At 41.6% G+C, this 22,948-nt stretch overlaps 1 protein-coding gene across 2 annotated transcripts in view; it reads right to left on the bottom strand.

The window, feature by feature from the left end:
- Positions 1 to 22,948, bottom strand: part of exoc6b (exocyst complex component 6B) — a 139,273-nt gene that overhangs the window by 79,872 nt on the left and 36,453 nt on the right. For both annotated transcript variants that reach the window (XM_087835100.1, XM_006803410.3), the window contains exons 8-15: positions 19,110 to 19,178; positions 11,551 to 11,634; positions 10,621 to 10,667; positions 5,784 to 5,904; positions 5,617 to 5,688; positions 4,068 to 4,165; positions 3,241 to 3,346; positions 2,884 to 2,993 (exon numbers count right to left, since the gene is read on the bottom strand). In XM_087835100.1, coding sequence (XP_087691226.1) covers positions 2,884 to 2,993; positions 3,241 to 3,346; positions 4,068 to 4,165; positions 5,617 to 5,688; positions 5,784 to 5,904; positions 10,621 to 10,667; positions 11,551 to 11,634; positions 19,110 to 19,178 — 707 coding nt within the window. The remainder of the gene's footprint in view (positions 1 to 2,883; positions 2,994 to 3,240; positions 3,347 to 4,067; positions 4,166 to 5,616; positions 5,689 to 5,783; positions 5,905 to 10,620; positions 10,668 to 11,550; positions 11,635 to 19,109; positions 19,179 to 22,948) is intronic.

Here is a 22,948-nt window from a genome sequence, read left to right as displayed (position 1 = left end):
GAAGTGAATGTTCAGTTCTTTGTTCTGCTTTTTCAAGCTCAAAGTGAGGATCTTTAGCTTTTACATTAAGCGGGAAATTTGTTGTGTGTGTGTTTGTGTGTCTGTCTGGCTGAGGCCCAGGCCTGCTGAATCCCTCTGGACAGCGGAAGTTGTTTCCTGATTGCTCCTCTTCTCAGTAGAAAAGTAGCTGCATTGTTTTAGTTAATTCTTCCATCAACCATAACCCACACACACGCTTACCATTTAACCTTTTCAGAACAGAAGCTGCATTTGATTGCAGAGTTGTGGTCCTGTGTGTGCGTGTGTGTGTGAGCATGCTGTATCCCACTTGATCCCACTTAATGAGACAAAAACCCCTGGTCAGAATGGAAAGAACCAATCAACCAAACGGCGTCTGCTGTCTGCTGAGTGTTTGTGTGTGCGTGTCAGTGGGGATGAATGGGAGAAGGTGTGCAGGCATTAAAGTTTGTGGTCAATCTGAATCGTTTGAGCTGCAACAATTGATCCTGACCTGGTGAAAATATTTGCCTGAATAAAAAAAAATATAAATATGAATAATTGCTCACACAAAACCCCATTTCAATGACTTTTGAACGATTTTTTATAAGTACTACAGACTACAGATAGTTACCCAACTAAATGGTAGAGACTGATGAGTCCGCATCAGTGTGCAGTCATTGCAAATGCAGATTTTGTTATTACTAAAGACAGCTAATACAATCAGCTCTCATCTAAATCTTTTACTGTAAATGATTTTTGTGAGGTGATCAGAGATGACATTTTGTAGGTGAAGTGATGAGTTTCTGGACATTTATGCTTCAGTAGGAAATTTGCACAGTAGCTACCCTGTAAGCACGATCTCCCCTGAAACACTGGGCTATAAGCTGCACCTTCCTAGAAATGTAACTACAACTTGGGTGGACGCAGCTCCCAACAATCCCAACTACATTTTCCCCAGAGTTTTGGAATTTTTCAGTCAGAGAATAACAATCATCTCCTCAACATGAGGAATAAGAATCATAGCATCAATATAAGGACTCACAAACAGCAGCAAATTCCTGGGGTGAGATTTTTGAAACGATCAGAACGGACGTGAGTGAATGAAAAAAGAAGTGGAATACCTAAATATGATTGCCCCCAGGGAACAAAATAAACCACAGCAAAGAGCAATGGGGGGTGGGGGGTGGGGGGGTGGGGGGGTAGGGGGGAGCCTAGCATTCTGTTTGTTTCTATTGTTTCTATTCGTCTAAAGTCTGAATCAAGCTCAAATCAGACCTTAGCGACTGAACAGCTTCCATCTATTTTTCCATATATTTTTTGAGCTTCTCTTACAGAGTGAATAATGTGGGGAGTAAACTATTTAAATGAATCACAAAGACATCATTTGATAAGACAATAAATTCTTCTTCTTTTGTGCTACCAGGAATGTATAACTATTTGGAATGATGTGGGAGATGATCAGAGCGTAACTGGCACTAGTGGATATGAAAATGCTGTGAGCGTGAGGTTTAACACAGAGACCTGCATATTTATCCATTTCATTTGTATTTCCTTTCCTTTTGGGAAGCTTCATTATAGCATCAGATCTATTAGACAATACTGTGCGCAAAAGTCTTGAACAACACCTCATTTCTTTATTTTGTGCCAAACAGGGAAAAACGGCTGCACTATGCCAAATTACACAAGAACATTAGTGGCAACAGGTCTTACAGAGGGATGAATTCAAACTTGGGCCAACATTATTGAAGCAATGTGGGATCATCTTGACAAATAACAGACCAAAAGTCAGCCAACATCCAAAGAAGAACTTTGAATATCCTTCAAGTAGTCTGGAGAACTACTTAAAGACATCACAGGAAAGCTAAGAGAGTTCAGGCTTTATTGAAGAATAAAAGGTGGCCGTACTAAATATTGACTTTCAAGCTCTTCTCAAATATATACAATTGAGACGTGCGCAATACTTTTGCATAGTAATGTACATTTAAATGTGTACCAACACAGATTTATTGAAGTGACTCATATCTGGAGCTACAATCCTTTCTGAATCTTGTAAACCACGACTGTCACTGAATGCATTTCACTGTTTGCTTGCTGCCCACAGAAAAATCAGATTCAAGGTGAGCAGAACAAATCTATTCACCTTCAGCTGGCTGTCCTTAATCAGTGTTGCCATGCTGTTTATAGAAGCATCTGTAAAATCAAAAGCACTAAACTCTGACACCAGGACTGTCAATGGCAGAGGAGTGTATGCATGCTAGGGGTGGGGGAAAAAATCGATACTGTGTAGTATCGTGATATTTTGTTTGCTAATAATGTATCGATACAGGGACAGCAGAAATCGATATTTTGTTACAAAAAAGGTTTTTGTGCTCTGACTTCAGAGCATGTTGATACTTTTTCTGAGCAAGAATCCTGACATTCCTTCACTGTCCAAATGTGTTTAACTTTTTTTTGGCAGCAATAAACATGACAGTTTACTTATTTTAATTTAAGACATGTTTTATTTTAATTAAGTTTAAAACTTTTTTATTTATTGTAAAATTATATTTTGTTTTTATTTACTTTCAAATTCTTCAGTTGCTGAAGGGGCTGCATAGTTTTCATAAACTGCATAGTTCAGAATAGCTATAATTGTACCAGATGGTTGCGTTCAGTTAAGTTGGACTAGACTGTAATACAAACCGTTCAGTTTGTCAACAATAAAACTGATTGAAATGAGAGAAAGACTGAGTGTGAGACTTTGATATTAGATAAAATGAATATTGATAAATTTTACCTTTATGTACAGAATCTGAATATCGCAAAATATTTTAAAAAATTGCAATAATATCGTATCGTGGGATGTATGGTGATTCCCACCTCTAATGCATGCAGCGCATGTACCTGAGATGAAGGTCCTCAGAGTATTTCAGACAAGCGTAGATGAACTCTTTTAGCTGGCAGTAGACTTTTGGCACAAACTCTGAGAAGGGAAGCTTCTTTGGGAAGGGAAGCTGGAGGAAATGGGGTGAAAAATAAGAGATTAAGTGAGATTTTACTCAAACTTTAATTCACATACTGCACAAAAGCTAACTTGTGCAAGTTCAAGCATAGATGTAGTTTTTTTCTTGAGAGTTCCTAAAGGGAAGAAGCTTTTGCATCGAAGAAATTAAACTAACATGACTGCAAGAAGCAACATGCAGCACTTTTCCTGGTATATTTTCTCTTTTTGCACACTTTTATATCATCTATGTTCTCTACCTTTTCCAGTTCGGGGTCTTGAAAGGGACACTGGGAAGTGTATTGTCTGTACTCCTCCTCCGTTGAGACTGGGATTGGACTGTAGTTGTCCTGGTCTATCACCTGCCTGCAGAGGGCAAAGAAACAAATAAATCAAAGGTAAATAACTTCCCATCTTCTCCAAAGAGGTCAACACACACCCACACCCACAGAGGATACATATAAACAATCATCCCATTGGGGGTCGTTTTAATTCTTGAGGTTTTCTTACCACCCTGCCCTCTTTCACCACCCCCGCGTCTTTTTGGCACTCCAGAGTTCGGACGTTCCAGCGTTCCATGGAGAGGCCGTGAACCGGAGCGCGCTCACTCCCTCTCCCCAACAATACAACACAAAATTCCTGTGGCTTCCACGATGTGTGTGTGTGTGTGAAAGAGAAAGATGGAGGAAGGAGAGAGGGAGTGTGTGTTTGTTTGTCCGTTCTCACTGCTGCAAGTCCCACTGGTGTCATTGGACAAAAGCGGTGCTGAAACAATGGCACGTTTAGCCCGAATACAAACACGCACTCTCACACTCAGAGTTTTGTAGGGGGTAGTACCCATTGAAGGGCAGAGAATGTTCCGGACGTTGTTTTAAAACACTTCCTCCCTCTGGCTGGTTGTAAAACTTCAAAACCAGGACGTTTCCCACAGACATGCGCTGCTGCACAAATATGTGTGTGTGTGTGTACGAGCTTCATGACCTTATCGTTAGAGAGGTGAAGGTCAGTGTGGCACACACTGGAGTATTTAGAACCCAGCTACTGAAAAACAGCTATCAGGAGAGCGTGGAAACAAAACGTTCGCTACCTGAAGGTGACATTCCATCTCTTGAGTAAGATTTCTCCGTACTGCTCCCTCATCTCCAGCAGCATGTCAAACAGCTGAGACACAGGGAAACCGTAACCCTGCAGAAGGGAAAGAAGAGCAGCTGCATGTGAAACCATGGTAAATGGTCTGGTTCTTATATGGCACTTTTCTGCTCTGAGCACTCAAATGGTTAACACAACTTGCCTCATTCACCCACTCACATCCATTTACACACTGTTTTTTTCACATAAGTGCTTCTATCTAACATTCACACACATTCATACTCCGATGGATGCATCGGAGAGCAATTTTGAGGTTAGTATCTTGTCCAAGGATATTTCCACGGAGATTGGAGCAGACAGACAAGCCCAAATATTCATGCCTCCACCACTGTGCTCGACAGTATGAGGTGTTTATGCTGATATGCTGTGTTTGGGTTTCTCCAGATGTGGCACATGTGGTTTGCTAAGATGCAACTTTGCAAACTTAAGCTGTGCTGTTCTTTTTAGAGGGAAGTGGCTTTGTTCTGGCAAACCTTCTAAGCAAGCCATACTTGTTTAGTCTTTTTGTAACTGCACTGTTATGAGCTAACTGAGGCTTGTAAAGTCTAAGCTGCAGCTCTTGGGTTTTTTGCAGTTTCTCTGCGCATTAAACGATCTGACCTTGGGGTGTTTTTACTGGGACATGTTCCTGGGAAGATTGTGACAGCACATAGCTGGCTAACATGGCTGCTGTCTGACAAGACTTCGGTCTAGGAGGATTTTACGTTGATACAGGTGGATGAGATTAAACACATAATTATTTGATTTTTCAAAACAATATTTTGCATCAAATGTCTGAAATGTCAAAATAAAGACTGATGGAAGGACCAATTAAAATGAGGTTGGAAACCAACATGCCTTCAACATAAGACTGAGAGTGTGGTATAAAGAAAACCCATGGTATAGTTTCCTCTCTGCTGGAAGAAATACAGAAGAATTCCAAAAAATAATGATAAAATAAAACAGAAACGCCCTCAAACATAAACAATGAGTAGAAATTTAGCCATTCAGCAGCACTTCATCTCTGTACATGAATGACTTTTGGACATCGAACCACACATTCATCATTCCCTGCCTTTAATGTGCCTCACTCTTCTCTGAATGTTTCTCCCATCCGGTTTTCACCCACATCCCCTCTATCTCCCCTTCATCCTCTCATACATCACACTCAATCCATCCAGGCTAGTTCATAAATACAGCCAGAAAATAAATGGATGGAGCGCAAACTGACAGCACATGATTAAGGTCCATTTCTAAAAACGGACGAATTAAGGCAGAAAGTCTCTTTTTTTAAGAGACTGGCAGCAGTCTGTTTTTTAAAAACTACAAAACATGCTTTGAACAACAATCACGGGCCTCTGGGGTCAAATATCTTAGGAGACATGTGCCAAGATAACTGAACAAGAAGTACAAAAACACAACAGCATTTCATATAGCGTGATGCGAAAGGGAACGAGAGGATTTCCTTCCTTTCGAAGTGAAATATTAGGAATTAATCACACACATACCTGCAGAGTATCAGCAAACAGGACAATGAGGTTCTTCAGATCCAGCACCAGGTCAGGGTCGTCACAGTATGACTAAGGAAACAGGAGGGAGGGGTGTGTCTGTGTCATTTCAGACTTTTGTGGAAACATGCATTTCGTATTTAATGAGTGTGTGTGATTCGCCTCACAGAGTGCGTCCTCAGGGCAGCGACTATTTTGGACAGCGCCAACTCCCAGAGCTCCTCTACGTATGCTCTGTTGACCAAACCCTGTGTGGTGTGCAGGACGTGATCCTCCACAACAAAGAAGCTGCAAGCGAGGAGAACAGAGAGACAGATGGAATTACTTAGGCAGTTTGGTAAATATACCTAATCACGCTCCTGCCAAAAGTAAGACGAGGAGAACAATACGACTCCTGCTGGAGCCAGGACATGGTTAGCTTAGCTTTGCATAAATACTGAGTGCCGGGCTATGTCCAAATCCACCTAGCTCACTGAAGCGCACTAATTTGCATGTTATATTACAGTTCAATATGCACAAAAACCAGGAGGTTAGGTGCCAGACTGTTTCTACCATTACCATCCAAGAAATAGCTTGGCCTGAAACCTCCAGCGCAACAGCAAATTGTCCTTGTTACACTTCAGATTTCGTACAAATTAAATAAATGAGATATAACTTGAAAAATATTTGAGTAGGAGTGTTTCCTGGATTCAAATTGGATTCGTCTTAGGTGCACTTTGGAAGGGATATACAAACAGATTTAAAGGGACAGTCCACCCGTAAATCAGATTCACATATTTGGCAGAATACTGAGCTGCAGTGACATTTATCCTTTAGACTGTTCTGGAGTTGGCTGCCCAGTTTCTGATATATGTGCTGTAGAGAAGTTTGCCTCCTCTTGAATGTTACAGAACTGAATTGTGCTTTCTGTTTAGTCCCCTACGCACCACAAAAAACTAAAAAAAGACCCAAAACCTTAGCAGCAATGTCACAAATCAAAGCCAGTGATACAAAACCTTCCACAGACGTTGTTCTAATCCCTTTTGTGCAGGAGCTACTTTCCTTCTGTTCAACTAGACCTGAAAACCAGTGGAAACGTGCAACTGGCAAAACATTGAAGCAGCTGACGGGAGATGCCACTAATGTTTACGTGCCATTTCTTACAGATTTTGTTGCGGTAAATCAAATATGACAGTTAAAAGTTGACTTGTTACTATTCAGAACAAGGTCTTTAGAAAGAAGACTAAACACGAAACATGTTCAGCCTGGTCAAGATGCTGCGTCTATGGAGACACAAGATTTTAAATGTCACATGGAGTAAAGTCAGTTTCATCAACTCCCTCCAATTAGGACAAGCTGGTTCATCAGGTGGCAACACATCTCACTGTATGGAAGTCTTCCCAATACCTGTTTAATTATTTAGCCAACCAATAAAGTTCAAAGGTTACATGGATATTACTGGTGTAAGCTCTAAGATGTCACCAAAACTCATAATGAAATTCTAGTACTAGTTTCTTTTGATAAGGTATACAGCAATTCTCTTCGGACGGAATACGGCAGCACACGGTGTTCTAGGTTATCCTGTAGACGGCGAAGACAATGACGACGGAAAAAGATGAAGAAAAAAAAAGAAACAAGACAAGGACGAGTTAAGCAGCTGGAGACTAAGCAGATGGGAAAAAAAGACCAAGAAGACAACAAAAATAAAGAAGAAGGCAAGAAAAAAACTACTTGTGGAAGACTGCAACAAGTCCAGCTGTGTGTTAGCTGTATTCTGACTCATTGGTAAGAAGGACCAAGTAGGCTTTGGAACTATTTTGTCTTGGAGGATCAAGTGATACTGATTCTAATACTGCCTCTTGCAAATATAACAGTACTGTCATGTTTTCCGGACCAAGGTTAGAAATACTTTCACATAAGCGAAGCAGTTAAAAGACCAGGATCTAGATTAGGTTTCAGTTTATTAATCCATCTGCTGCTCTTGACAATAACTGTATTTTCCATCATGTCAAACAGAGAAATGTGAAATCTGGTTTTCATAAAAATAAAGCTGCTGATCTTTTCTATGACAAATGATTTTCTTTGGTTCATCTTTCTCTTTATGATCCATTTTTTTTCTACAAGATGTTTTTGTGGGAAACAATCCTTAAAATCAGCTGCAAAGTGAATTAAAAATAATTAGGCAATAGGAACGCAAATGAAAACATGTTTCTGGACTGCAGAGGAAGGGACTGTTCAGAGATATCACCAATCTCAAATAAAAGAAAAACACTTGTGTGGCTTATTTTTACCCTGGGATTACTTTGGGATGGTTTGAGTCAATTCTGACAACTCTTCCAGAAGAGCTGCCATGTTTCTCTGATTTAAAATGATTTGCAAGTGCAAATGACAGCCAGGCAAACGGCGCATTCGCCCAGCCAGGCGTGCGAGGATGCTGATATCTGAGCACAGCAACAAACCCGTCAGTCACACGTTGTGCTGCTGTCTTGAAATGATGCCTGTGTGAAACGGATCAAATCGCCTGCAAAGTGACTTTGGTTTACATCCACTGACAACACGTCTAACTCAAACCAGTGCCCACCGAGCCTTGCCAGGCCACAATGAGCCGCACTGTGGTCGGATCAGTGGCCCGGCTATGCATGGTTACTTTTCTCTTTGCTATTACTGAAGGGAATAAATATGATGAGATTCACTCTTCAACAGATTTTTACTTTTTCCAGCTTTTTCTTCATGTAAGAAACTAAAAGATTTTTTTATGGAAGACCGAGCAGCATCTTCTACCTGTTTTGTACCACAGCGGAACAAAGCACAAATTTCCCTAGAAATTCAACTCATTGAGAAAGAATAACTGTAACTTAAAAAAATGTTGATATGTTGATACAGAACAGCTTCATATTTGAGAAGCTTTGGTTTTCATTTGATTTACATATATGTTGGATTTATGCTTTAAAAGCATCAACCAGAAAACACTTTGGTACAAATTCTGATTTTAAATGTACCACATCCATGAAAGTGATTTAACCTGATTTAGACACGCAATTATTAGGTCAATCCAATTTACATATTAGATTTTTTTTTAATCCCGTCCTATGGACAACTTTCTCCAAGGATCTATCTCTGCAGACTAACATTAAGCCAGGGCCAAACTGTTCATACTGAATGAGGTTGCAGGTCGCTTAACATTTGCTATGGTGTCTCCACATCTAACACACATGCTCAGTGTGAACCTGTTTGGATCTGTGAAGAGAACCTGCCAATTCTGAAGTTCATCAGTGACCTGCAAAGATCCCACTCAATGACTTGAGGACCCTCATGGAGTCCAATTATGAAAGTTTGGTGAGACACATGAACGTGAGTAGCACTGGAGGTTATTCTGCTGTACAGTTGTAAAGCTGTTCCTCCTTCCATGAAGGAGAAGATGATGCTGCAGCTGCTGGTATAAGCCCTTTTAAGCTCTACTCATGTAACTGCCCATCTACTGGTATCTCCTCCACACCTGAGACTGTGCTAGCAGAGACAGCAAACCTGTTGGCATGGAAGCATGTGCAACCTGTATGCCCTCCTGGTAGCAACTCGTGGTAGCAGCAGGGAGAAGGACACTAATACCAAACCCAAGATAAGAAGATAAGGACAGTGACTGTCCACCACCTGCAGTCCATTTTCTAGAGGATTGTCCTGTTGTTACTTCTCCAGAGCAACTCTGTCACTTTGATTTGCTCCAAAGAAGCAAAAAATTGCCTCACCATACTTCAAACTTCTTAACAGGACACACTGATATCGCTGAATTTTAATTTAAGTTATTGTTGCACTCTGATGATTGGGTGTTGCATTCATTTTTTTGAATAGCGTACATACGTTTTTATTAGTTGACCCATTTTTTAACTTACAACTGAGTTCATTACATTAATATATATTTCTCTGTTTGCTTATTCATTGGCTCATCAGTGGACGGTATCATTTTCAAATGGATGAGCCGAGCGCCTCTGCTATGAGTGATGAATGAGTGTCTCCTGGAGGCAGCCATTTATATTGTGAGAAATCTTCAGTTAGTAAGTTGGAAGACAAACATGGCGTGATGAAGATTTTTAAAAATAAACTTTGATGTAATTTAATGCATCCATTTAATCTTTTTTTGTTGTTGTTATTTTGGCAGTTTCAGCCCCCATAAGTTTCCCCATATAAACACGCACAGTTACTAATTAAACATATAGAATAACTCTGGTTTTGTGGGCATGCACAACTATTACATAAAAATATAAATGCAGATATTAAAGGAAGCCTTAGTTGGAGTTATTTTGAAGTGTTTAATGTCAACAGAGAGAGCAGATGAAAGAATATTTGGGTGGGAGACATGGATGAAGAAGCACTAGTGGATAACAGACAAAGGATGGCACTTTCCAGCACTTCAGATGGGAATAACAGACCTGAGGGTGAGTGCATGAGCCTGAGCTGATGTCCAGTGTTTATAGAAGCGTCTGCTCCAGCAAGACAGACAGAAGGAATAACAGCAACACGCCAACCGCCATCACACACACACTATCAATCCTCACTGCTGCGTGCATGTGAGAGAGAAAGAGCGGACGTGTGTGTAGACGCAACATAGAAGTGGGACGGAGTGACGGATGAGAGGACAGTAAAGAAAAGGAGGAGGATGGGGTGTGAGTGGGGGAAAAAAGGGGGCAGGAATAACAGCTGGAGAGGAGGGGAGATGAAAAGATGTCAAACGGTCAAAAGTCACTCAGAAGAAATGAAATGAGGTGCTGTTAAATGCTGAATGTTTGCTTTCACTCAAACGTTCCTCCGCCTCTGCCAAGGTACACAGAAATCTCACAATGAGCAGGCGGATGGTCGGTCGGTGGAAATCTGTTACGAGCCATTTTGAAAATATTTACAAATATTTCTAAACAGACGTTTTCATTCTGACCTTTTGGCAAAAGTTCACTTTCAATTAGGGTGAAATTAAAGAAGGAAATTAGAAAAACTTCAAGGGGTAGGAAATAAATAAAAGCGGGTGGACGAACTTACCCAACAATCTGATTGAAGTACCGCCGGTATCCCTCCAGAGTTTCATGCTAGAAATAAATAACAACACAAAGGCCAAACAGAGGGAGAAACAGGGAGGGAGTCCAACAGCAGAGGAAATAAAGTTACTAATAATGTGAAAATATACAAATATCAGAATAACAGGAAACAAACTGATACCAGAGAAAATCAAATATATGCATCTAAATTCTTTGTTTTATGCATTAGCAACATCTGCTCATCATTTTCAAGTGACAGAGACATTGACTGTAATTCTATGTGAGGTTGTCGTATTTTTCATCATAACAATTTTGTCCAACCACTGTTTATCTACTTGTTTACAGGATAAAGGGTGCAGGCTTTATAATAGAGTCCTGCAACAGGAAGGTAATTACATTTAATTTCAGTGTATTTAATGATCGCCTTCAAAATAAAAGCTACAAATCTTGAAACCCTCCGGTTGTAGCAGTAAGGCAAAAGCTTTACTTTGAAGGTGAATGTTCTCAGTTTCTGGTTTGTGTTGCACTTTCCACAGTTTCATTTCGTTGGGCAAGTATTTGCCTTTTGTTCTCAACACTAAACCAACTCATCAGTCCTCAGTTTATCATGTTTCTGTGATCTTTCTACCTTAAGCCCAATTTTAAGGTGTCCAAAACAATCATGAGAAGGTTTCCTTTGCAGCACCACATACTTTTTTTTGACCAGTTTAACCAGTAGAGTAGTATTTGACCAGCCACCACAGGCCAACATGTTGGGGTATACATTGGTGGTTGCCAAGGGGTCACTAGCCAGTCTAGGCCTGTGTGACTGAGGCCTTGGTTGCTAAAACAGCTTGAGAGTGTGTGCAGGGCTAGGGTGGAGTCAGTGTAGTTAGGAGTGTGTGGACATAACAGTGCATCGAATAACACACAAAGTGAGGGTGCGGGGTCATACCATGTTAGAGTGGGGCTGCAGTACGAGACGGGCCTGTTTCCTCCTTTGCTTTCTGTAGTAGTTCTCAAACACATCACGCAAACCCTAAAAACACAAACTGGAGGTAAGAACGGCTGCACTGATGGACTGCAAGTACAGCCTGTGAAGCGCCAACAACAGAAGCAAACAACCCAGTGTTTCAGGTTAATCGAGGCTGGTAGACAACAGGGGAAGAACTCATGTAATGAGGTACAAAATTAAAAGGGTAGACCCACATGAGGATGGAGAAGGTCATGTTAGTGCATACGTGAGTAAGAGGGAGATAGGGAAGCTGCCTTTGATGGCTGGCTAGCGTCACCGCTCAGACATCAAACTAAAAAGTACCCACGCAAGAGACACAGAATCAGCTGTCTAAACTTGACCATCTCGTATCTGTTCCTCCCATTACACTGAAGCTCTCTCTCCCTTATCTCTGTTGTGCTAAGATAGACCACAAGTCTTTCTCTCTTTCTCTCACACACACACGTATCCAGATCCCACAGCAACTGGTGAGCTCAGAGATAAAGGCCCAGGAGTGGGCAGATAACATGACAAGCTCCCTGAGCTACTGACCAGACCAGCGCACGTATATCTACCCAGCTGACGTTACTGTTGTAGGAGGTCAGATACAGGAATAAAAATGCACCACAAACACAAAAACACCACTGTTTTACCAACTTTGACATTTGACAGCTTCAAAAATAAATGAATACACTTTGTCTTTAATTATGACAACACAACTGCTCTGTTGGAAACATAGGGTGCCAGCATTGCTAATGGCAAAAAGCAACAGCATCACCAGGCAGTATAATATGCTCCATCGTAAAATAAAACCTGCTCAGGAACAGCTCGGTGAGCACCGACCCAAATGCCACAGAGCATCTATTACCCTGGAACAAGTCCAGTCCTCGAGGCCTAACCCCACTGCCAATCACCTGGTCCCAGAAAACACAGACTGAGTGTGTGCTGTGTTCATGCTAGCCCTCCATCTGGGATCAGACAAACGATGTTGAAGGCGTCCCTCCTCACGGTACAGTTTCTTTTGAGAAATATGAAATTTGTACATTCAGAAATGACATTTATGTTCATGTTCCCTGCAGTCAATTGCCCCAGTTATTTAATGATCAATACCATGATTGGCTTCCAACGTTATACTTTAACCAATTCTCTAACGCTGCAGTCACATTAGTTGTGATCTCATCATATTTCAAACGGCCGCTTTGAAGACAGGCCAGACAACTGCCACCTTCAATCCAATTTCGGTGCATCATGACGGCAATGAAATGGCGACAAGAATCAGTCTGCTGTTAGTTTCTGATTAGATGTGCCACTGCCTTAAAAGTAGCAATTAAAATGGTCGCCACAATTACCTGCGATCAGTCGCCAAATATGAAAATAATACGATGGCCGTCATATTTTGACTCTAGTGTCACTGAGCCATAAAGGACAGTTTCCTTTCTCGCTCTCCGTCTGTTGCCCTTTTGTATTTCTAAGATTTGCAAACAACCTTGTCCTTCATGCTGTATCTGTCCACACTCCTTTTCAAAACTTAAATAAAGAAAAAAGAATATCAACAAAAAAGTATTTCTTAAAAAAATTAAGATCTAAAGTGCTGTATGTGAAAAATCGAGTGGATTATGGCATCATGTTCAGCTACACTCTTTAGTCGTTCCCTTGATTAAACCGTGCCCTTTGAAAACAAAGACACCAACAAAACAATGTGGTGAATGGTAGAAATACAGCTCTCCCTGGTAGTGTGTCAGAATGAGGTTGAGCTTGTTTGGAGGTGACAAAACTGTGTTTTTTAATTCCCAGTTTGACCCTCAGTGGAACAATGTGTATTCAACAAATGAGAGGCATCAAACCACTGTGAACTCTGCATTATACAGCGCTCGCTGTCCCTGAGAGAGCGTGAGCACGGGGTGAGAAACACGGGCTGAGATCAGTACGTGTGTTTGTGCGACAATATAACATCACCAGAGAAGGTGAGGAGAGATAAACGAAACAGAGAGGAGCTGAAAGAGAGAAGAACACCAGCAGGCGGAGCCAGCAGAGGATCAAAGAAAGGACGGATCAGACAACATGAGGATCAGACGTGAATAAATTACAACAACATGAACCCGACCAAAAAACTGATAACAAAGAAAGACAGAAATGTTTCTAGTAACTGCTCACAGACTATTTATGTTCATGGCACCAGCTTTCTTCTGATTGGCTGCCCCACACAAACAGAGGGTGTGAGGAACTGGTAGGTGGGGCTTGTCTACTCCTGCGCTCTATACTGTCTGAGATGACCATACTGAGAATGTACCTGTTCACACACCAACTTCATTATGTGAATCTTTGTTTTATATGCACATCCGCCAATCAGCAGTGTAATTACAACAAAAAAGTATAACAAGCAGGTTCCTCTCATAAATAAACTACTACATTCTCCCACTGGAGTGAGCGTGACTGAGCACAAGTTTTCCACCTTTACTGAAGTAAACACATCTGCTTGCTAAAGGTCAAGAAGTCAGTCTTTTTTCACCTTTTTGATCTCTTTATAGACATTTTCCTCCACTATAGCCCAACATCCCATCACCCTGAGCCCTTTATTTGAAACTTCAGCCCATGTTTATTATAAGTATCCAACAATAAGAGTGTATACATGAAATAGACTTTTCATTCTTTGAGAAAACTGTTTGATTTCTAGTCTCAGTCACTAGTTTTATATCATATTCAATACAAAAAAAAAAATCATTTAGCAAATGTATAGCTCTTATCACAGTCAAATTGCCCTCTACGCCCCTGTCTCCCTTTAAGAAAGGTAAAGAAGAACGATTTTGCAACTTTACATCTCTGGCAGGTTTTTCCAAACCGGAGGGGTAAGAAAGAAGGTAATGAAGCTTCAGCAATCTGTGAGAGTGACCGCAATTGTTGGAGAGAGGCTAACTTCCACCATGTGACCTGTGTGATTGCCAATCGGCGCTCAGAGGTTGAAGGCGTTGCATGCTCAACCTCCACAACTATTTGGTGGCACCAGCGTAGGAAGTAGGGCTGAGCATGTGACCCAAATGCTGTGAGGCTATTGCAGAGGCCTGGATGTTTTGATTCCTGTCAACTCAGAACTGTCCTGTCAAAATAAAGGCTAAAAAGTCCAGAAAAAAATACTTCAATCTCCAAGCAGCTACATGTTTTTCCCAGTTGCAAAGAGGATGCTCGACTATTTTTACTTTATTTAAGAAAAACAAGCTGAGAAGGAGCAGAAGTAGTTGGTTGGAAGCAAGGGAACTTTCAAAATAAAAGACGTACTAGACGAATTGCCTGTATATGTTAATGCTCTCTAAAATAGATTTTTTTTTAAAGACTCAAGGATCTGTTAGAGCAGCTGCTTTTTTCCAGCTGTCGTGCTGCAGCTCAGAGTTCCCAGTCTGACCGGTTTGATGGACTGGCTGCTACTGCCGCTCACCTCGCCTCTCCTTCCCCTCGTCTCTGCCCGACACGCTGGGCTTCAGGCCCGTGTTTACATCCATCGCAGCTCTGCCCACATTTGTCAACGTGCGGTACGTGTGCGAGTGTAACAAAGGAGTATTGTTCGGGCTCGCCGCTGCTCCACAGCGGGTGGAAAATTGTGGGCCTTAAAGGTGGAAAAGGGAAAGAGGGGAGAAGAGTGGATAGTGGAGGGAGGGGGGGAAGGTAGGTCTTGATTGCAAATGGGATTCCACGTCCAGGTTTGCTAGAAAAATAAATGAAAGTGCTACAAGCGTGTGCCTGTGGAAGTACAAGACATTCTCAAACATTTAACAATCAGACTGTGTGTGTGTGTGTGTTTTTATTTTCTGATATTACATCCACATCTCTACCCGACAGCTTGTCATTCAAAGCTCCGCAACACAGCTTATTTTAACACACAAAACAGTTTGAGTGTGTCTGATCTTGTGTCCTTTCTGCATTTTAATAGAAACGCAAACAAAATATCATCAAATGGCAGCAGCAGCAGGAGGAGAAGGAGGGGGAACATAAATGACTAAGAGTGTGTGACCCCGAAGGTTCAGGGGTCAATCCTTTCAACACCTTCCCGAACAGCAGCGTGCTCCTTTCCTCCCCCCTTTTTCCTTCATCTCGAGTGCTTCATTCCTCCTTTCTCATCCATCCTCCCCTCTCGTCTCGCTGCATTTTCATCCTCGTCTTCCTGTTTTTGCCCTTTTAACCTCCCCGCGACCTCCCTCTGCTCCCTACTCTCTGCAACAGCTTATCTCCAATCAGCTGATTGAGGCCTCAGCAACATACAGCAGGGCTGGTTCAAGTGCTGCTGAGGCTCTAATGACTGAGATTTGTGGAAAATTCTTATTTCCTTCCACTTTTCACTCCTCCTGCTTAGCCTCCACATCTCAATGCTCCCTTCTTCCCTTCCTGTGACCCCCGCTCTTCTCATAACCTTCCTCTCTGATTGCCTCTTCCACATCATTAAGGGTTCAGTTCAGCTTTAAGGGGTCAGTAAGATGAGAAAGATCACCATATGGTAGTTCTCCTCCCTCCCCACGGACCAATAACACCTCACCTGTTACTTGATTCAACCAATCAGATGCCGACCACTCCCTCTAGAAGCAGTATATTTTATTTTGTTTTCGTTTGGGGAATTTATTGAGCTATTTGTGCCACAGATCCACTTTATTGTACTATTCTACCATTATTTATTTTGTTGTATTTTTTGAAACTTTATTTACCAATACTTCCTACATTTGCTGTATTTTCATATTGATTTTACTCATTAAGCATTTTCACTTTATTTGTTAACTGAATTTATTTTACTTACATTGTGTGACTGTCCCTACAACATAAAGCACCTTGACGTGAGCTCTGTTTCAGTTTGCTACGATATAAATTACTTTTGTTTTGTTGTATTCTCTTCTGTTGCCCAGTTCTATTTCATTTAAGCCATTTCGTTGTAGGTTGTGTTTTCATTTTGGCCGCTGTGACACAGCAAATTTCCATCCTCAACTTGGCATCAGATTTTTTTTTTTCCAAAAGATGGAGATTTTTCTCCAAGTCCTCCTCGTCCCTCAATCTGTAGCATCTTTTGTTGCAACAACTTTCTGCACTCCATCCATGAACCTCCTCTGAGGTCTTAGTCGTTTCATCTTGCCTGGCAGCTCCATCTTCCAATAAATACATCATCCTTCTGCCTCTCTAACTCCGTCTCCAAATCCATCAAGTTGTCCTTCAGTTGCACTCATGTCTTGTTCATTCTGGTCACTTGGAGTGAAGATCTTGGCATCTTGACCTCTCATCTTTTTGTCAGTGCCACAGTCTCCAAATCATACATCATAGCAGGAACGATGATACCATCCTGTAAAAAAATAGCAGCAAATCACCCCTTAAACTCTTCTCTACCTATTCCACCCTGCCAGCACTCTCTTCTTCATCTCTCTTGTGGACTGTTCCTTGGTTTGCATGGCTGACCCCAGCTATTTAATCTTAATCTCTTAATCCACCCCCCCACCCCCCACCCCACCCCCCTGGAAAGCTCAGCTCTGTGCCATAAATGAGTGGTTCTTACACCTAGCTCATTCTTCACAGGGTCACTGATATCTTTCATTTTTACTTTATACACAGTTATTCATATTTTTTCCACATGTGGTTACATCATTACAGAAACTGGAGATCTGTAGTACAGCACTTCATGCAAATACACTTTTCCTAACCTTGTCATATACACACCAGGGCCAAAACACACAAATCAGTCCTACACAGTGGCTCGGGCAGTCACTGATGGGTGATGTGATTTAACGTGACGATGAAAAAAAAATTGCTAATTAGGTTTATGCAGCCCTGCAACACTGACTACAGAAACAAAAAATAAATGACAGATTTATGAACCTATCCAGCTCAAAATACACGAACCAGTCTGTATACATATACATTTTAAAAATGTATGTAGAGTAAAAAACTTGGCTTCCCTATTGTGCTACATTATATATTTTATATATTTTTTCATGGCCTTTCCTTCTTTCCTTCTGCTGCAGGTTTTTCCTTAAAAGGGCCCTAAAAAAACAAGTTTTGAGAACTGTAATCTTTTCCTTAAGGGGACATGCAGTGTTTTAAGTTAAATGAGGGAAACCGTTCAGCTTCACACAAACATTTAAAGCCAGAAAATAAAGTGTTTGTGTGTTTATACTTTCTTCACCCACGTCGTCACCTGTCTAAACCTTCTGTAACCTCTCTCTCTTTGTTTCTCCTCCATCATTAAATCGTGCCCTGCTTAACCTTTCTTTAACCTCAGCCTTGCTTTTCTACTCCCTCTCTCCCTCCCTCACTCTTTTGCCCGTTCACTTTCTCCTTCCTGTCAGAGTTCATGCACTTCCTGTCCCCCTGTCATACCCCGACCCTCTGGCTGTGCTGGCCTGATAACGTCCCCTACAAAGTCCTACGAACTCACAAATGCAAACAAACGCACACTCACACAGAGAACCTGAATGCACAGCTAACCCATTCGTGGCACCTCCACCCATGTCACTTTCACTCTAAGTGAGACGAGACACGCGAGTTCTCTCTGCAGTCTGGTTGGAGCGAAGCCAGGCTCGAGCTGGAGGCCCCGTCGTACCGAAGTCGTTTACCCCCTCTGTGCCAGGTCACCCTCAGAGCTGGGCACGAGCAGATTCTGACATTTAAGCAAAAGAAGCGGGCCTCCTCATTATCGCTGGCTGTAGTAGGCGATGAAGAGGATGCTGCTGCAAACCACTGAGCAGGGCTGAATGATGTCAACAATCACATCTCATGAATATATGGAGAAATACATGAGCCAAACATGATATTTGGAGGCTCTGTCGTGTTTTGGAGCTATGCTTCAGTCAGTGGTGTAAAATATAAAGAAATAAAAGTAGGTTTAATACTTTTGCACAATATGATGAGCTGAACACAGGGTAGGAAAAAAAGGAGAAAATTCAGCCTTGATCTCATGAGGCCAAGTACCGCTGGTCTGCCTCTGGTGACAGAGTCAAAGCTGACTGTCACATGGCACTGACACTGGGCCACTCTGGAGTCAAAGGCAGCTGTTAATAATCCTTCTCGAGCTTCATCTGCAGAACCTGTGTAGGTTTGACCTCCTTTATATGGACGCTGTGGACCAAAAGCTTCCTTTTAGTCATCTCAGCTCGAGCTGAACTAAACAGCTAGTAGATTTAAGCTTTTAGGGAACAACGTGAGCCCAGCGCTCCAAAGGAAAGGAGTGAACTTTGTAACCAAAGCAGAGCAGCAAAGCATCTTGTTTTCATAAAGCTAAAACCATAAATCATCCGGCCCTGATGTAGGCAGAACAAAGTCAGTATAAACGATGCAACAAACAACATTGTTACTTCAGTCAATCACATGCACAGAAAATACAGGCAGATACACCTTTACGAGCTGATCAGAAAGGATCAGTTGCGGCTTCACTTAAGCTGGAAAACTGAAGCGCTCATGGATGGAGGAAAGAGAAACAGCTCTGCATCTTTGATTTGAGAAAAAAGAAAAAAAAGAGCACAGAAGAAATAAAACAGAAAATGAGAAAATGAACTCACCAGCACAGTGTAGATATGCAGACAGCGGTAAACTGGAGAGAAATCCACCAAGTCCTGAGCTCCTGGGACCTGCAGGGGGAAACAATTTGCACAGTTCACATGTTCAGTTCATAAACTGCAATCAACCAGCCCGTCTTCAGTTGTCTTTCACAAGTTTTGGCAACACCTGTTTTGGTTAAAGCCAAGCAAAGTAAAACCAAACCTGAGATTCTAACCAGAGAGAGCGCGAGAGACAAAGATGGCAACGAGGGGTAAGACAGAGACAAATGATTGTGTTTGTGAAACAGACGAGGGAAATGTGAACGGCAAGAATAAAACAGGCCGCGCCCCTAATAATGAACAGCCTCCAACCTCAATAAAACTTAAATGGCAGAGCAAAAAATGAAGTAGTTACCAGGCTGCAAACACGTTTACTTCTGCTATAAAGCTGTTAATTCTAACAAAGGAGTCAGTGGAGATAATTTTCGGGAGCTGGCCTCAAGTGGCCACTAGAGGAACTGCAGGTTTTGGCACGTCTCAATTTTCCAGCCCTGGAGGCTGCAACTTTGCTTTAACAGACACAGTATCTAATTTTTTTCTCACTGTAAGATTAGACAAATTTAGAATATAAGTTTTAGGGTTTTTTATTAATTTCATTTCATTATATTTTCTAAGATATTTTACCTGCACAAAGAGTAAAACAAACAGTACAATTACTCATTGAAATAACTTAATGTGGAGGAACATTACGGAAAGATTCAAGGTATCAGTTGTGCTTAAACAAGGATATTTATATTTAAAACAAACAAACAAAACAAAACAGGCACTTCCTGTGAAACAGACTGAATAATTCACAGCCATAAGTTTAAAACTGATCTCAGAGCTTGCTGCTCCATTTGCTTGACTTTCTCTAAACTCTGGACTTTGTTCAGCTGCGCTTCCCCCTGCTGCCATCCATGACTCACTAAGCCCTGCAGTTTTTATTCATCTTTTATTAAACTACATATTCATCACAACTAGCCAGCTCTGGTTCATCTTATATCAGCCGTCATAACAAAAGACTAATAATGAATAAGCCCATTTTAGGAAAAAAACATGAAATATGAATTGACAGTTTCAATTTACCAAAGTCAGATGATTTTTAAAGCAACCCGTTTGGCGTTTCTAGTGTTAGTGGCACTGGATACTGGAGGTTTTAACTATCATGGAGTGGCTGTGACTGAGGAGATGGTGCAGGTCATAGGCAGGTTGGTGGTTCGATCCTTGGCTGCTACAGTCTGCATGCCAAAGCATCCTTGGGCAAGATACTGAACCCAGAGTTTCTTCCAATGCATTCATCAGACTGTGAATGAGCCATTTTGTTCAACTTTCAGGCAGAAAAGTGCCAAATAAGAACCGGTCCATTTACTACTCACTGAATTATTCTATTTGTTTTGGTTAGGATGCTTTTAACATCATGCAGATTAGGTTTAATTAACAGAACTGAGACAAAGCATGGGTATAAATACTGGCAGAAACAGATCAACACTCAATTCAAACTTCTCATATGTCACTGCCATCTGAAGTGAACTGAAGCTTTCAGGGAGTCTTCTGTTACGAGTTACGCATACCTCTTTTGTCATCTATCCCTCGATCTAACCATCATTCCAGTCGCTCCTCCCTGCCCACATCCTCTGTCCCCTGCCCTTTTGCCCTCTGGAAAGTTTGCCTTCTGTAAAAATCACTAGAGGCAAAGCACAATGCCAGCTTTGATGTAACCGCACACAAACAAGGGTCCCAAAACAATAAGAACAAGAACAAAAAAACAAAACCAAAGAGTTGTACCACTTAAAGACAGAGGAAGAGCTGAGAATTAGAGGGGGGGGGAAATACAAACACAGGCAGGTAAAACTTAAAGACAACCAAAAATGACTCTAAAGGCAGAGGTGGAAAGAAAAAGAGGATGAATGGAACCAGTGGAAGCAGATGAAAAACATAAAGGTGAGAAACAAGCCAAAAGAAACAAGAATTAGAAGATAAGGTAAAGGAGTGAGAAACAAACATGGGGGATGCTTGTAAATGAAGGGAAGTAGAAGAAGTGATGCAGAGGCAGGGTTGGCGTGAGGAGACGTGACACTGATGGTTGGCATCGCTGAAGCCAGCGGCGCCAACACGGTCGTAACCCTGACGGACACGGGGTCAGGTCTTTGTTCGAGCCAAGGTTTTCCTGTGAAGAAGGTTGAGTCAAGTTTACAGGACATAAATAAAGCCAAGGGGACGACAGGGACCTTAAAACAGAATGGCAGCACAGGGGTGACAAGTTCAGCTCTATTCTCTCCTTAACCTCATTGTACTTTATTTTCCCCGAGCAAGAACAACAAAAGGCTCCAAAAAGGAACTCTGATCCCGCGAGGGATGACTTGAAGAGTTCAGTGTCAAAATGCTTTGTGCCCGCTTTGCTGCCCTGACACGATTTCCACAAGTTCATAGTATTTGAACATTTTTCTCCAAACTTAACTGTGTGCCGGCGGTTTTTTTGTTGTACGATATGTGGACAGCATGAGGAAGTCAGCGGTTCTCAATGTTTGTAGCTCAAAAATGAAGGTGTGTTCCCACCATTCCTATAAGGGCATCTTCACACCTTCACAGCTCATTTACTTCGATCTGAATCAGTTGATGGGTTTGTAAACTTGTAGCCTTTCACTGCGCTTTGTTTTCTTTTCACACACAGAAAAATCCAAGTGAACCTTAAGCGAACGAAAATGCATCACTGAAAACAACGTGAGAATGCTCAGTCAGCTTACTGTCCAGATGTGCCTGGACCGGAGAAACAAAAGTGAATCCATTCGGATGGTGCTGTGTTCTGGACTTTTGAGAACATAAATTTCACAGCTAGCTGCTAGCCTGTACAGACCTTTCTTCTTTCTTTCTTTTTTTCCCCCACAGACTCAGTATGGTTGTTTCAGAGTAAGATTCAAATCGGCACAAGTAAACTGCACCAAGGGGGAAAACGAACCAGAGTTTAGTTTAAACCAGGAGTGGGGAACTCCAGGGCCTGCCACGCAGGTTTTAGATCTCACCTTGGGTCAACACACCTGAATCACATGATTAGTTCATTGCCAGCCTCTGGAGAACTTCAAGACATGTTCAGGAGGTCATTTAGCCATTTAAATCAGCTGTGTTGGATCAAGGACACATTTAAAACCTTCAGGACACCGGCCTGGAGTTCCCCACAGACTAAGAAAAACCCACACACCTTTACATGTCCCAGCCGACAGAATAAAAATGGAATGCTGAGACATTTTTTCCTTCTTCCTTCTTTGTTGTGTTCATATTTTTTTCCAGCGGCAAACATATTTGCTCCTGACGTTTTTCCACTTCGTTGTACATTTTAGTGGTTTCAGAAATCGCCCACCAAGAATTTGCTGTGAGTCCTTACATTGATGCTATGGTAGTTGTTGTTCTATCAAAGATTATTTCAAAAACTGTGCTTTAAGCACAGCTGTAATCAATGGTACTGAACAGGCTACTCAAAATAGTGGCGGGCTGCATCGACCTGATGTGCAGTTACATTTCTAGGGCGATGCATGTCAGATCATGGTGTAGCTGCAGCATAGATTTCCACCTGAAGCACAAATCTCCAGTCGGTGAGTCCCACCCAATTTTGTTTTGTTCTTTTTGTATAGTAATAAAAAAATGATAAGAATAAAATATCCAACACCAGTTTTTGTTTCTGTTACTCCGAATCACAGATATTAAACTGGTGGACTAAAACTCTAAACTATCATGTCTCATATATACATCTCATGATTTTAAAGCTCAAAGTTAGTCACAGATAGAAGGGGGGAGGGGGGGGGGGGAGGACAAAAGAAACTTTGGCT

Source organism: Neolamprologus brichardi, chromosome 3 (assembly GCF_056152115.1).
Source record: "Neolamprologus brichardi isolate AB-2024 chromosome 3, ASM5615211v1, whole genome shotgun sequence".
NCBI lineage: Eukaryota > Metazoa > Chordata > Actinopteri > Cichliformes > Cichlidae > Neolamprologus > Neolamprologus brichardi.
This window is presented reverse-complemented; position numbering and strand designations above follow the sequence as displayed.